At 48.9% G+C, this 14,758-nt stretch overlaps 1 protein-coding gene across 7 annotated transcripts in view; it reads right to left on the reverse strand.

Annotated features, from left to right (window-relative positions):
- Positions 1-14,758, reverse strand: part of CRACR2A (calcium release activated channel regulator 2A) — a 147,593-nt gene that overhangs the window by 24,626 nt on the left and 108,209 nt on the right. For 5 of the 7 annotated variants that reach the window (XM_061124712.1, XM_061124711.1, XM_061124710.1 and 2 more), the window contains 4 exons: positions 14,291-14,362; positions 12,572-12,617; positions 7,825-7,931; positions 4,028-4,346 (listed from right to left, as the gene is read on the reverse strand). In XM_061124712.1, the coding sequence (XP_060980695.1) occupies positions 4,028-4,346; positions 7,825-7,931; positions 12,572-12,617; positions 14,291-14,362 (544 nt within the window). The remainder of the gene's footprint in view (positions 1-4,027; positions 4,347-7,824; positions 7,932-12,571; positions 12,618-14,290; positions 14,363-14,758) is intronic. The other 2 variants (XR_009689736.1, XM_061124715.1) reach the window with 2 other exon arrangements.

Genomic DNA, 14,758 nt, shown 5'->3' on the forward strand with positions numbered 1-14,758 from the left:
ACCAGTCTGTTGTTCCATGTCCAGTTCTAACTCTTGCTTCCTGACCTGCATATAGGTTTCTCAAGAGGCAGGTCAGGTGGTCTGGTATTCCCATCTCTTTCAGAATTTTCCACAGTTTATTGTGATCCACACAGTCAAAGGCTTTGGCATAGTCAAATAAAGCAGAGATAGATGTTTTTCTGGAACTCTCTTGCTTTTTCAATGAGCCAGTGGATGTTGGCAATGTGATCTCTGGTTCCTCTGCCTTTTCTAAATCCAGCTTGAACATCTGGAAGTTCATGCTTCATGTATTGCTGAAGCCTGGCTTGGAGAATTTTGAGCATTACTTTACTAGTGTGTGAGATGAGTGCAATTGTGCGGTAGTTTGAGAATTCTTTGGCATTGCCTTTCTTAGGGATTGGAATGAAAACTGACCTTTTCCAGTCCTGTGGCCACTGCTGAGTTTTCCAAATTTGCTGGCATATTGAGTGCAGCACTTTCACAGCATCATCTTTTAGGATTTGAAGGAGCTCAACTGGAATTCCATCACCTCCACTAGCTTTGTTTGTAGTGATGCTTCCTAAGGCCCACTTGACTTCACATTCCAGGATGTCTGGCTCTAGATGAGTGATCACACCATCGTGATTACCTGGGTCATGAAGATCTTTTTTGTACAGTTCTTCTGTGTATTCTTGCCACCTCTTCATAATATCTTCTGCTTCTGTTAGGTCCATAGCATTTCTGTCCTTTATCGAGCCCATCTTTGCATGAAATGTTCCCTTGGTATCTCTAATTTTCTTGAAGAGATCTCTAGTCTTTCCCATTCTGTTGTTTTCCTCTATTTCTTTGCCTTGATCGCTGAGGAAGGCTTTCTTATCTCTCCTTGCTATTCTTTGGAACTCTGCATTCAAATGGGAACATCTTTCCTTTTCTCCTTTGCTTTTTGCTTCTCTTCTTTTCACAGCTATTTGTAAGGCCTCCTCAGACAGCCATTTTGCTTTTTTGCATTTCTTTTCCATGGGGATGGTACAACGCCACGAACCTCCATCCATAGTTCATCAGGCACTCTGTCTATCAGATCTAGTCCCTTAAATCTATTTCTCACTTCCACTGTATAATCATAAGGGATTTGATTTGGGTCATACCTGAATGGTCTAGTGGTTTTCCCTACTTTCTTCAATTTAAGTTTGAATTTTGCAATAAGGAGTTCATGATCTGAGCCACAGTCAGATCCTGGTCTTGTTTCTGCTGACTGTATAGAGCTTCTCCATCTTTGGCTGCAAAGAATATAATCAATCTGATTTTGGTGTTGACCATCTGGTGATGTCCATGTGTAGAGTCTTATGTTGTTGGAAGAGGGTGTTTGCTATGACCAGTGCATTCTCTTGGCAAAATGCTATTAGCCTTTGCCCTGCTTCATTCCGTACGCCAAGGCCAAATTTGCCTGTTACTTCAGGTGTTTCTTGACTTCCTACTTTTGCAGTCCAGTCCCCTATAATGAAAAGGACATCTTTTTTGGGTCTCAGCCGCCACGCAGAAGCATGGCCGAGGGGAGCTACCCCTCGCCCAAGGTCAGGGGCGGTGACTGAGAGCGCCAGGCTGCGACGGTGCAGGAGTGGCCGAGAGGAGCTACCCTACGTCCAAGGTCAGGAGCGGCAGCTGTGCAGGCACAGGAGGGCCGAGATGAGCTACTCCACGTTCAAGGTCAGGAGGGGCGGCTGTGAGGAGACACCCCTCGTCCAAGGTAAGGAGCAGCGGCTGCACTTTGCTGGAGCAGCCGTGAAGAGATACCCCACATCCAAGGTAAGAGAAACCCAAGTAAGACGGTAGGTGTTGCGAGAGGGCATCAGAGGGCAGACAGATGGAAACCACAATCACAGAAAACTAGCCAATCTGATCACAGGACCACAGCCTTGTCTAACTCAATGAAACTAAGCCATGCCATGTGGGGCCACCCAAGATGGACAGGTCATGGTGGACAGGTCTGACAGAATGTGGTCCACTGGAGAAGGGAATGGAAAACCACTTCAGTATTTTTGCCTTGAGAACCCCATGAACAACAGTATGAAAAGGCAAAATGATAGGATACTGAAAGAGGAGCTCCCCAGGTCGGTAGGTGCCCAATATGCTACTGGAGATCAGTGGAGAAATAACTCCAGAAAGAATGAAGGGATGGAGCCAAAGCAAAAATAATACCCAATTGTGGATGTGACTGGTGATAGAAGCAAGGTCCGATGCTGTAAAGAGCAATATTGCATAGGAATCTGGAATGTTAGGTCCATGAATCAAGGCAAATTGGAAGTGGCCAAACAGGAGATGGCAAGAGTGAATGTCGACATTCTAGAAACCAGTCAACTAAGATGGACTGGAATGGGTGAATTTAACTCAGATGACCATTATATCTACTGTGGGCAGGAATCCCTTAGAAGAAATGGAGTAGCCATCATGGTCAACAAAAGAGTCTGAAATGCAATACTTGGATGCAATCTCAAAAACGACAGAATGATCTCTGTTCGTTTCCAAGGCAAACCATTCAATATTGTGGTAAATGCACTATAACATTCTATTAAATGACTATAGTCTAATTTGTGTCCCTAGTGTTTTTTTTTTCCATTGTTTGCTCTTATACACTTTTATTCTTCAATGAAATTTCTTCCTGACTTTAATTATTTCCTTAGGAATGGTTGCTAGAGGTAGAAATGCTGGTTACAGAGGTGGCCATTAAAAGTTATTGATTCCTATTCTGAAACTACTTTCCAGAAAGCTGGTTCCAACCGAGGGCTCAGCAGCCTTGGAGGCGACCCTCTGCTGAGGCTGCTATGAGACTTCTAGCAGATATATTTCCTCTTGGCAGCAGCTTCTGCCGCAGCTAAAGGGCAGCGCGTGTGTACAGCCCGCGGGCTGGGGGTGGTGGTGGGAAGGCAGGGTGGCAGGTGAGGGGCTGGGCTCGCGTCACTGCAGGGTGTGGTGGTGAGGCCTCGCACTCTCTGCTCTACTTCCCCACACTCCCCAGGGGCCATCAGGTCTCTGATGCCCCTCACTGGACAACTGCGAGAATCAAAGGCCACCACAGACAGGATGCTTCATCTCTTCCTTCACCCTGTCTCCCGCAGACCTCATAACATTGCTTCCACCACCATCATGGGGTATTTAAAGCCCCATTTTGTGCCCACTGCCAGCCAGTGTGGCCTGTGCACTCTGGGAGATGCGGAAGGGTGTGCCGGGGGGAGGGCTCCACCCACCAATCTCTCCGGGTCCCATGGCCCAGGGTCCTTTACAAGCAGGGGTTTGTAGGCATGAGTGTTAATCCAGGCCCAAGAATGATAACTGAGGCCAAGAAGTCCCTGTGCAGGGCCGGGAGAGGGCTGGCTGGCACACAGGCCAACGCACCGCTGGACCGCTCAGCTCTGAAGGCTGCCACGAGGCACGTGAGCTGTTCTAGAGGGTTCAGTGGTGGGTGCAGGGCTGAGGAGCTGATCCCACGGCTCACAAACAGGGTGAGGAGTTCAGTGATCCAGAGGAGGATGGTCTGTGTGCCTCCTTCTCCCGAGAACTCAGCAGGGAGAGCTGGTAGGGGGCACGGCAGTGCAATGGGGGTAGTGGAGGGTCACACTGGCGGGAGGAGCAGGAGGTGAGCTGATTAGGAGCTGAGAGGAGAGGGGTGGGGCATAGACCTCCCCAGCAGGGATGCGCCTGCAGGGAGCAGTCGCAGAATGGACCAGAAGAGGGACCATGTTTAAAGCACATGCTATGTGATGTTCAAGGCCCAGCAGAGGGTCCATCTTACTCCATGAAGGCTTTTAAATCTGAATCAGAAAAGAGTGCATAGTGTAGGGAGTGGGGCCAGCAACAGAAGTTGTCGGGAGAGCATTCCCAGGCCCCCAAGTCTTCGTCACGACTGTCATGATGGAGGGGGAGGGTGGTACCCAATGGACACAAACTCAGCGTGTGGTCAGGCTTGCTGCGTCTGACCCCTGAGCTGCCCTGGGCTCACGATCGAGGGACAAGGCACAGGGTGACCTACAAGCCAGCGTGGGAACACCCGTACCTCAGACAGGGCTTCCTTTCCCACAGGCTGCCCTCGGGGAGACGTGGGCATGAGTCCCAGAGGTCGGGTACGTCCACTTTGTCCATCCACCCCCTGGCCGGAGGCCTCCTCCTCTTCTGAGCATTTGCTCAGCGGCTGCTGAAAGCCGCCTCCCAGCACCTGGGGCAGGGGGTCCTCTTCAATGGAGATGATCCTGCGGAGCCGCCGGGTGAGCGGTCCTCCAGGCCCCGGCTCCTCTTCTGTAATGGGGCACCCACTCAGGCCCAGGGAGCTTCTCCGCCTCTGGATGCCAAACACATCCTCCTCCTCCTCGGACTGGCTGTTTGGTGGGGGGACAAAGAGTGGGGACAATATCGTAAAATGTATCTGAGCGGAGGTGGGGGGCTGCCCGTCGGCTTCTGTGACAGACAGTTGAGGAAGCACAGGCTTTGGGGGCAGAGAGGAGCTAGGAACGGGAAAAGCAGACTCCGCATGCTTTAGCTCTTTCACCGAATGTCTTTACAATGAAGGTGAAGATGATGATGACAGTGAAGGTGGTGAAGGGGAAGGCAGTGAGGGTGATGAAGGTGATGATAAAAGCAAAGAAGAGGATGGAGGTGACGGTGACGGTGGTTCCAGGTTTTAAGCTAATGACACGGTCCTTGCTCTCAAGGAGCACTTGACTCAGGCGTCTACAGCCATCCTGACACACTCACTACACTGGTCCAGGCTGTGGGAGGTGCCTGAAGGAGAAGGAAAGCTGTGAAGAAAGGAGTGTAACAGACGTGCAAACAAAGCCTCCTGGGTCAACAGCGGGCGGCCTTCGCCCAGGTCGGACACCAGCGCTTCTCAGCCGCGTGTCCCCAAGTCAGACACCAACCCTCCAGACCGGCTTCCCTGCCCGGCCGCCCTGCCCACCTCCCTGATAAGCTGGGGCACAAACCAGACCCGCTAGGGAAGCAGCCCTCAGGGAGGCAGGCGAGGGGGTCGCTGCCCTGGGGAGGGGGCCCCAGCACAGCAGGCATCCACCGGCTCGGGGCTGGCGAGGAAGCCAGGCAGGGCCCTCCACCCGCTTCTTCTCCCTTTCTCCGGAGAGTCAGGAGTGAGCGTCCTCGGATGGTCCGAGCAGCCAGAAGCAGGAGAAGCAGGAGGTGGAGGACTCGGGCGCTGGCCGTGGGCCAGTGCGCGGGCTGTGTCCTCGAGGCTTGAGAGCAAAGGCCCCTCGGGGCTCTCCCCCCTCACACCACTGCGAACAAGTCAGAGGGCGGTTGTATGGGAAGGGGACTTGAGTCCAAAATCGAAACACACACACGAGGATTAGAAGAGAAAATGGAGCAGGAAGCGGCAGTGAGGCGACAGGGCGGAAGGACACAGAATATGCCGAATGGAGAATCCCCTTCGCTTTGCTCCCCGGTTTCTAGCATTTCTGGCTCTTAAGGACCGACAGCAGAAAGAAAAAGAAAAAAAAAAGTGTATCACTGTTCGGAAGTTATGGACGATTCTGAAAGAGAAATGGGGATACAGCACTTACAAAATGCTGACTTAGTTTCGTCCCCTGATATAAAATAAAAGATTTGTGGGAATTTAAGAATGCTTAGATTTACTGATAAAATCAGTCTTTAACAGAAACTGTCACCTTTTCAACAAATTTCTCTTACATTCTCATGAGCCTACTAAGTGCTCACCCATTTCAGCACACAATTAGTGTTCCCATCTGCTTTCTGCCTGCACACACATGTGCACATGTGTGAGCATGTGAGCAACATGCATGCACACATACGCACTCACTCAGTCACACACACACACACACACACTCACACACTCACACTCACACACCCACTCACACCCACTCACCCACTCACACACACACCCTCACACACTCACACACACACTCACCCACTCTCTCACACACTCATACACACACCCACTCTCACACACACGCACTCACCCACTCTCACACTCACACACACACACTCACACACACACTCACCCACTCACACCCAGTCACTCACACACACTCACACACACCCACTCACACACACACACTCACCCACTTACACACCCACTCACACCCAGTCACACACACACTCATACACACACCCACTCACACACAACCCCACTCACACACACGTACTCTCTCTCACACACACACTGTGTACACACAGGCAGACTATGGCTTTTTAAAGTCCTTGCACCCAGGAAAGAAATGGCCACTGAAATGATCCTAAAATGAAATGACCCTAAAACAAATTGTTTCTTGGCAAAAGCTTCTCCCTGGGCAATTTTCAAGCACTGTTACACTCTGGAGTCCCATCAGCATAGCATGACTAAGTTCCTCTTTGGTTCTGACACCAGACACAATGTGTGAGTGGCAGAGAACAGGCACCTCTGCCAAAGTCTACGGGAATTCAGAGTTCTCGATATTGATTATTCATCAATTAATGTCTGTTTCCTCCTCTCAACTGTAGGTTCCTTGAAAGCAGAGGTGGGGTCTATTTTCTTGATTCCTGCAGCCCAGCACACAGCACTGTGTCCCGCACACAGCAGGTACTCGATAATGGATATTAAGGGCAGGACTCATGCCTAATCGATCTTTGGATCTTTGGAGGCTTCCTAGAACTCAAAGAATGACTGGTACGCAGTAGGCAACCAGGCAGTGCTTGTTGAGAGCATATATTCGGTTCCAAGGAACCAAGAGAACAATTACTGCAGGAATTTGGCTCCCATGTTGCATCTTTTTGGCTCCCATGTTGCATCCCATGCTCAGCTGTTTAGAAAAGGAATTGATGATGATCAAATTCAAGATTTTGACAGATCAGTGGATTGACATCCCAGGTCACCTCCACTTTGCATATCTTTTTATTTCATCGTTGCTGTCCTCCGGTTCTCCCAGATGAGCAAGTTCACACAATCACTCCTGAGTTTTACTCTTGGGGATCTGTCTCTACCTCTCTGTGGCCATTGTGGGCATGGAGCACACGATCCATAGAAAAGAGGGCAGGGGACTAGCTTGCCGCTCTCCAGGAGCAATGGGCCACTCCTCTGGGGACTCAAGTGCTGTCCAGGAGCAACCAAGCACATTATCCCTGAGTTAATTAACTTTGAATTATTGAGAGGAGTCTGTGAAGTTCAGACCCCATGCTCATCTGCAAAGGAATTAATGATTGGAGATTCCATGAGGTAAGTGAAGTGTTAGTTGCTCAGTCGTATCTGACTCTTTGTGACCTCGTGAACTATAGCCTGCCAGACTCCTCTGTCCATGGACTTCTCTAGGCAATAATATGGGAGTGGGTAGGGATTCACCTCTCCAGGCGATTTTCCCGACCCAGGGATCAAACCCGGGTCTTCTGCATTGCAGGCAGATTCTTTACCATCTGAAACAGGGAAGCCCATGGAGATTCCATACTCCACTTTATAATTACCCTTCAGACTCACACAGTCCTGTGCCTGGAAGACCAGGAACATCCTCCTGCCCGACAGACCGCAGACCTCTGCCTGGCATTCCCGCCTTCACTGTTGCTGACCCCTCTTCCTCCCACCCTCTCTGTCCCTGGGCTGATTTGTAGCTGCTCTTCAGCGCCCCCTGCAGGAACACTGCAGGCTGGGGCAGCCTAGGACCAACAACCTGTCCTGGGACTCACCCTGCACCTTGACATCAGAACAAGAAGGCACATGTCCTTCAAGATTCAACGGGCGTGCACGTGGCTGACCCCAGGCTTCCCGCCAGGGCCAACTGCACTCAGCATGTGCTCAGAGCCTGCTCCCAACCCTGCAAGGCCAAGGAACAGATAACAGGGAAGCAAAGTGGGATGGCTTACCTTCTGAGCATCCCTGTGCCGTCCACGTATTTGCCGATCACAGAGCCAGATCGCTGCTTACAGCTTGCCTTGGAAGCAGCTGTGTTTGCCCTGGCCGCTTTGTCTTTCTGGAGAAACACAGAATGCCCTCAGATCCTCGCCTGCTGATTTGTCCCAGTGTTTGAGCAGAAAAGGGCTCAATTTCCCCACCTCATAGATCAGGCTTGAAATAAAACTCTAAAGGAAGCAAGTGATGGCCTGGGCTCCTTGCTAGCCTTTACCCACTTTCCTTTTGCTATCATCTCTCGTTAGAATTCCTTCACCTCCTGTCTAATAATCTAATCGAAGGAACCAGTTTAGAGCCCCGGGATCTAGGAAGTTACCCTTCACAGGAGTAGTGATCATTTGCAAGAGGATAAATCAGTTCAGTTCAGTTCAGTTGCTCAGTCGTGTCTGACTCTTTGCAACTTCATGCACTGAAGCACGTCAGGCTCCCCTGTCCATCACCAACTACCAGAACGTGCTCAAACCCATGTCTGTCAAGTCAGTGATGCCATTCAACCATCTCATCCTCTGTCATCCCCTTCTCCTCCTGCCTTCAATCTTTCCCAGCATCGGGGTCTTTTCCAACGAGTCAGTTCTTCACATCAGGTGGCCAAAGTATTGGAGTTTCAGCTTAAGCATCAGTCCTTCCAATGAATATTCAGGACTAATTTCCTTTAGGATTGACTAGTTGGATCTCCTTGCAGTCCAAGGGACTCTCAAGAGTCTTCCCCAACACTACAGTTCAAAAGCATCAGTTTTTTGGTGCTCAGCTTCCTTTTAGTCCAACTGTCAAAGCCATACATGACTACAGGAAAAACCATAGCTTTGACTAGACAGACCTTTGTTGGTAAAGTAATGTCTCTGCTTTTAAGGAGCAAGCATCTTTTAATTTCATGGCTGCAGTCACCATCTGCAGTGATTTTGGAACCCCCCCAAAAAAGTCTCTCACTGTTTTCATTGTTTCCCCATCTATTTGCCATGAAGTGATGGGACCGATGTCATGATCTTCATTTTTTGAATGTTGAGTTTTAAGCCAGCTTTTTCACTCTCCTCTTTCACTTTCATTAAGAGGCTCTTTAGGTCTTCTTCATTTTCTACCATAAGGGTGGTATAATCTGCATATCTGAGGTTATTGATATTTCTCCCAGCAATCTTGATTCCAGCTTATGCTTCATCCAGCCCAGCATTTTGCATGATGTACTCTGCATTTAAGTTAATTAAGCAGAGTGACAATATACAGCCTTGACGTATTCCTTTCCCAATTTGGAACCAGTCTGTTGTTCCATGCCCAGTTCTAACTGTTGCTTCTTGACCTGCACACAGATTTCTCAGGAGGCAGGTAAGATGGTCTGGTATTCCCATCTCTTTCAGAATTTTCCACAGTTTATTGTGATCCACACAGTCAAAGGCTTTGGCATAGTCAATAAAGCAGATGTTTTTCTGGAGCTCTCTTGTCTTTTCAGTGATCCAACGGATATTGGCAATTTGATCTCTGGTTCCTCTGCCTTTTCAAAATCCAGCTTGAACATCTGGAAGTTCATGGTTCACGTATTGTTGAAGCCTGGCTTGGAGACTTTTGAACATTACTGTACTAGCGTGTGAGATGAGTTTAATTGTGCAGTAGTTTGAGCATTCTTTGGCATTGCCTTTCTTAGGGATTGGAATGAAAACTGACCTTTTCCAGTCCTGTGGCCACTGCTGAGTTTTCCAAATTTGCTGGCATATTGAGTGCAGCACTTTCACAGCATCATCTTTTAGGATTTGAAGGAGCTCAACTGGAATTCCATCACCTCCACTAGCTTTGTTTGTAGTGATGCTTCCTAAGGCCCACTTGACTTCACATTCCAGGATGTCTGGCTCTAGGTGAGTGATCGAACCATCATGGTTATCTGGGTCATGAAGAGCTAAACGTAGGATGCACAAAACAGACTCTGTGCATCTTTTAGTCACACACCCTCTTCAGTGGAGCTTCAATCCCTCTTAATTTTCAAAGTTCCAGATGCTGCTGTTGTTCAATTGCTCAGTGGTGTCCGACTCTTTGTGACCCCATGGACTGCAGCACACTAGGCTTCCCTGTCCTTCACTGTTTCCTGGAGTTTGCTCAAACTCATGCCCATTGAGTTGGTGATGCCATTCAACCATCTCATCCTCTGTTGCCCCCTTCTCCTTCTGCCCTCAATCTTTCCCAGCATCAGGGTCTTTTCCAATGAGTCAGCTCTTCACATCAGGTGGAGCTTCAGCTTCAGCATCAGTCCTTCCAATGAATTTTCAAGGTTGATTTTCTTTAGGATTGACTGGTTTGATCTCCTTGCTGTCCAAGGGACTCTCAAGACTGTTCTCCAGCACCACAATTTGAATGCATCAGTTCTTCAGTGCTCAGCCTTCTTTGTGGACCAACTCTCACACCAGTGCATGACTATTAGAAAAACCATGTGAACTGAAGTCACTCAGTCGTGTCCAGCTCTTTGCAACCTCATGGCCTCTATGGTCCATGGAATTCTCCAGGCCAGAATACTGGAGGGGGTAGCCATTCTCTTCTCCAGGGGATCTTCCCAACCCAGGGATCGAACCCAGGTCTCCCTCATTGCAGACAGATTCTTTACCAGCTGAGCCACCAGGGAAGCCCTGGAAAAACCATGGGTTTGACTATATGGACGTTTGTCGGCAAAGTGATGTCTCTGCTTTTTAATACACCATCTAGGTCTGTCATAGATTTCCTTCCAGACAGGAGGATCAATTAGCCCAGTGCCCTGTCCATAGCTACAAAGCTAGAACAGAGTATTTCAGATCTTTTGTGGAAGCAGGCTGGGTGAAATAATTTGTAACGTGTCTTCAGTGGAGAGCCTGGTGGAGTTGGGGGCTTGCACCCCCCTCTCCAGGGCTCCCTAACAGATGTCTTCCAGATGAGAGGGACTCAGATCACAGAAGAGTCTCTCATTAATCAGCCAGTCCCATGGTTCTGAGTGATCTTTAATGAGAGAAGGAGGGGTGGCCATGCTCCCAGGGCCCCAGAAGGTATGACTGTGATTCCAAATTAATATTTAATTATTATCCAGCATAAACATGATTTTATCCTCTTTTTCCTATTCCCCATGAGGGTTCTCAATTCCATTCCCTTCTCGAAACAGAATGGGTTTGGCAGGGGAAGAGAAGCAAGGTCAAGGGATTAGGGTGACATTTGGTAGGAAGTTTTAAAATAAATTTATTGTTACTTCTAAAACAATTATAACCATTATTACTATCAAACAAACATGTGTAAGCTTAAGCCTTGCTCTGATAGTACACATAGGCGGGTGGCAGAGACGTGTTGCTGCCAGCTGGGGATAGAAGAGAGACGGTTATGTGCAAGGTCCCTAAGGGGTTTGCAGCTACAAACCAGCTTAGACCAAATGAGGGGCAAGCTAGCTGGCAGCTGCTGACGGCATTTAGGGAATTAACAGCTTAGGGGCTAGCACAAGACCTCCTTTTCCAAGAGGTTTTCACACACACACAAAACAATCCCTATACACTACTATGTATAAAATAGCTAGTGGTGTTGGTGGTGTTTAGTCACTTAGTCATGTCTGACTCTGTGCGACCCCATGGACTGTAGTCCACCAGGCTCCTCTGTCCATGAGATTTCCCAGGCAAGAACACTGGAGTGAGTTGCCATTTCCTTCTCCAGGGGATCTTCCCAACCTGGGGATTGAACCCATGTCTCCTGCATTGGCAGGTGGGTTCTTTACCACTGAGCCACCAGGGAAGCCCAAAACAGCTAGTATAAACTGCTATATAACACAAGGAGCCCAGCCTCGTGCTCTGTGACCACCTAGAGGAATGGGATGGGGGATGGGAGGGAGGCTCGAGAGGGGGGGAATATACATGTAGTTATGGCTGATTTGCATCATTTACAGCAGAAACCAACACAACATTATGTCCTCCAACTAAAAATAAAAAAACAAAAAGCCCTACAAAATGGAAAAAAGGGGAAGAATTCCCTTTCCTCCTGTGATCACTAGGGTCATGGTCCAAGGAGGCCAACAATTTACCCAAGATCACACATGAAATTCATGATGCATAATCCAGATAGAATGTCACATGGATCTATCCTGTCCCCCCTTTTCTTCCCTTCAGAGCATTCAACAGCTACTCTCTAAAGGGGAGGGTGATAGGAGACCCTGAAAGCCTAGATTCTGCTTAATGCATTCACAAATGAAAATCTTCATGTAAATAAAGGATTTTTTGTGCTATTTGGAAAAGAATATAGGTTTAGAGGAGCAGCGGTCCCCATAGGATTAAAAAATTGTATACAAAATCAACTGGGTAAATGATGAAATACACATTTTAATTCGCTCTATGATAGTCTAAAATGTAAAATTTTCATCAAGACATCAAAATTTTACTGAAGAAAAAAACAGAACATTTTGGTTTAAAAGTGATGGTGACATTTCAACTCATCATTTCTACGTTCAAAAAGTGAGGGACCCTCCCGAGTATTCCAGTCTCGTGATGCCCAAAGAAAAGTGTGTCACTTCACAGAAAATCAAACACACGGTGACCATATGGGTCACCTTGAACCTTTACTACTTTTGAAAAATCTTATGCCACCGTCCTGCCCACACGAAGGTGCAGCCAGACCCCAAGCCTCAGGGATTTCTTGGACAAGTCCCACCATGGCCTGGCTGCCACTGGACCCCAGTCCTTGTCTTCCCCTTGCCGCGTGGAGGGCGCGCCGGCCACTTACCTGGAAACGTATGTCCTGTTCATCCCGGAGATGCTTGTTCCTTTCCCTGAAGATGGAAGGGGGAATCTGGTCAAACATGGGGCCTGCGGTCAACAGATCCACAGCACTGGTTTGACTGTCAGGTGGGTGCAGAGGACAGCTGTGCGTGCCAGACCCGGGGAGGGTGTGGAACTGCTTTCCTTAGGGATGGTGGCTAAGGGCAGAGGGTGTTTGTGTTTGAGTCAGGTCAGAGGCAGGGGGTCAGAATGGCCTTATGGGCATTGGCCTTAGAGCCACCTGACATCTAGGCTCCCCTCAGCTGGTTGGGGGGCCAGGTGAGGCAGAGAGGCTCCAGGCTGGGACTCTGAACAGACATTGGTGGTGGTTTAGTCACTAAGTCATGTCGGACTCTTGCGACTCCATGAACTGTAACCCGCCAGGCTCTTCTGTCCATGAGATTCTCCAGGCAAGAATACTGGAGTGGGTTGCCATTTCCTTCTCCAGGGGATCTTCCCAACCCAGGAATTGAACCCGGGTCTCCTGCATTGCAGGCAGATTCTTTCCCAACTGAGCTATAAGGGAAGCCCTAGTCTCCATTAAAAAGACCCACAAATGTTGGCAGAGCAGTGCCTTGTCAGCCTCCCCTGCTCACTCACACTGTATCTGCCCTTGTAGTTTTTCAAAGTACAAATAGCAAAAAGGGGAAAAGCCCAACCAAACGTGTTCCTGTGCATCTTGTTCTCTGCCTTCACTAAATCCTTCCTGAGAATCCAAACCTCCTCTCACATCGATGAGAACTCAGCCACCTAAGAAAACCTCTTCCACCTTCCTGGGCTTTTGAATCACATCTTAAGTGAAGAAATCTGAGATGCATTCTCTTTGGAGAATTTTTCTATTTGGTGGCATCAAAGATGCCAGACACAGTGATCTTACCTTGCTTTCAAATTTAAAAAAAAAAAACAACTAAAAACCTTAATAAGGTAGTGATTCAAATCTGCTTGCAATTAAAAAAATTAGAACCCAAATTTCATCACCATTTCCCAAGAGGTGTTTTGCGGGCAGCAGGTTAAGTAACTTAGAAACCTCAGAGGCAAAATTGAAAATTCCATCTTTCCCCACACCTGGTTGGGTTTGGTCATTTGGGGGGAGTTTTTTGAGAGTATTCCAAACCAGATCAAACCAGTGAGCTTGAATTTACAGAAAGCTTAATAGGCTGAGAAAACTCCTATCTTGCTGCCCTGTTTGTGATTCATTTACTCATTCAACAAACGCTAACAGAATGTGGCAGGATAAAAGGCATGAGCCAGCTAGGGATTCATTTCTGGCTCCGGGAGCAAGTGTCTGTGTCACGCTGGTAAATTACTTCATTTCTCTGATACCCACTTCCTCTTGGGTGAACTCCTGTATTAACAGCCCTCCACCTTCCCAGGTTTGGTTGAGGACAAAGGAGAGTACGTTTGACATGGACGAGATGCTCGATCAGTTCAGTTCTCTCCTACCTCAGCAAGTACCATGCCAGGCACCCAGAAGAATGGGGCAATGCCCACCTGCAGAGGTACAAACTAGAGAGGGGGGCGGGCACCTGTGCAAACGGACCGAACATAGTGGAGAGATGGTGTCAGCCATCCAGCAGGATGTTGGGGACCAAGGGAATGAGGGGCTTTCTCAGCACACAGGTGAGACTCTGGCGGGGGGGTGGGTGGGGAGGGCGCCCTTCTGGGCTCTGGGATGAGCACACACCTCAGGAAATCCAACTGCTTCAGGAGCCCCGACTTCTCCCGCTGTAGACTCTCGGTGACACGGTACACTTCCCTGAGGGGGTACAAGAGGGCAGTGATGAGTGACCGTACCAGGTGGGCACTCCCAGGGCATGAGGTGGTGATGAAGTCAGACCCTGGAGATGGTACCCGGGCTGGTCCTCCGCTGGAGAGCAGGGCCTCCTGCAGGGGCTTACACCAGGAATCAGCGAGTCATCTCAGGCACCTGTTTGGAAGGTGAACTTATCCCCATTTTACAGACATAGATCACAAGACAGGTTCACTAACTCTCTCCCTGGACAACCCAGGACTGAGCCAGGGTCCTAATTCAGACCCCTGGTCCCAGTGATACTGCTTCATGATGACCGTACTGTCTTCTCGGGCTCCCAGTGGTCCTGCCCTGCCCAGAGGTCAGGGAAGCAGAATCAACTCTCTTCTCCAGCCCAGTCTC

The sequence above is a fragment of the Dama dama genome, chromosome 22, assembly GCF_033118175.1.
Source record: "Dama dama isolate Ldn47 chromosome 22, ASM3311817v1, whole genome shotgun sequence".
Classification (NCBI taxonomy): Eukaryota; Metazoa; Chordata; class Mammalia; order Artiodactyla; family Cervidae; genus Dama; species Dama dama.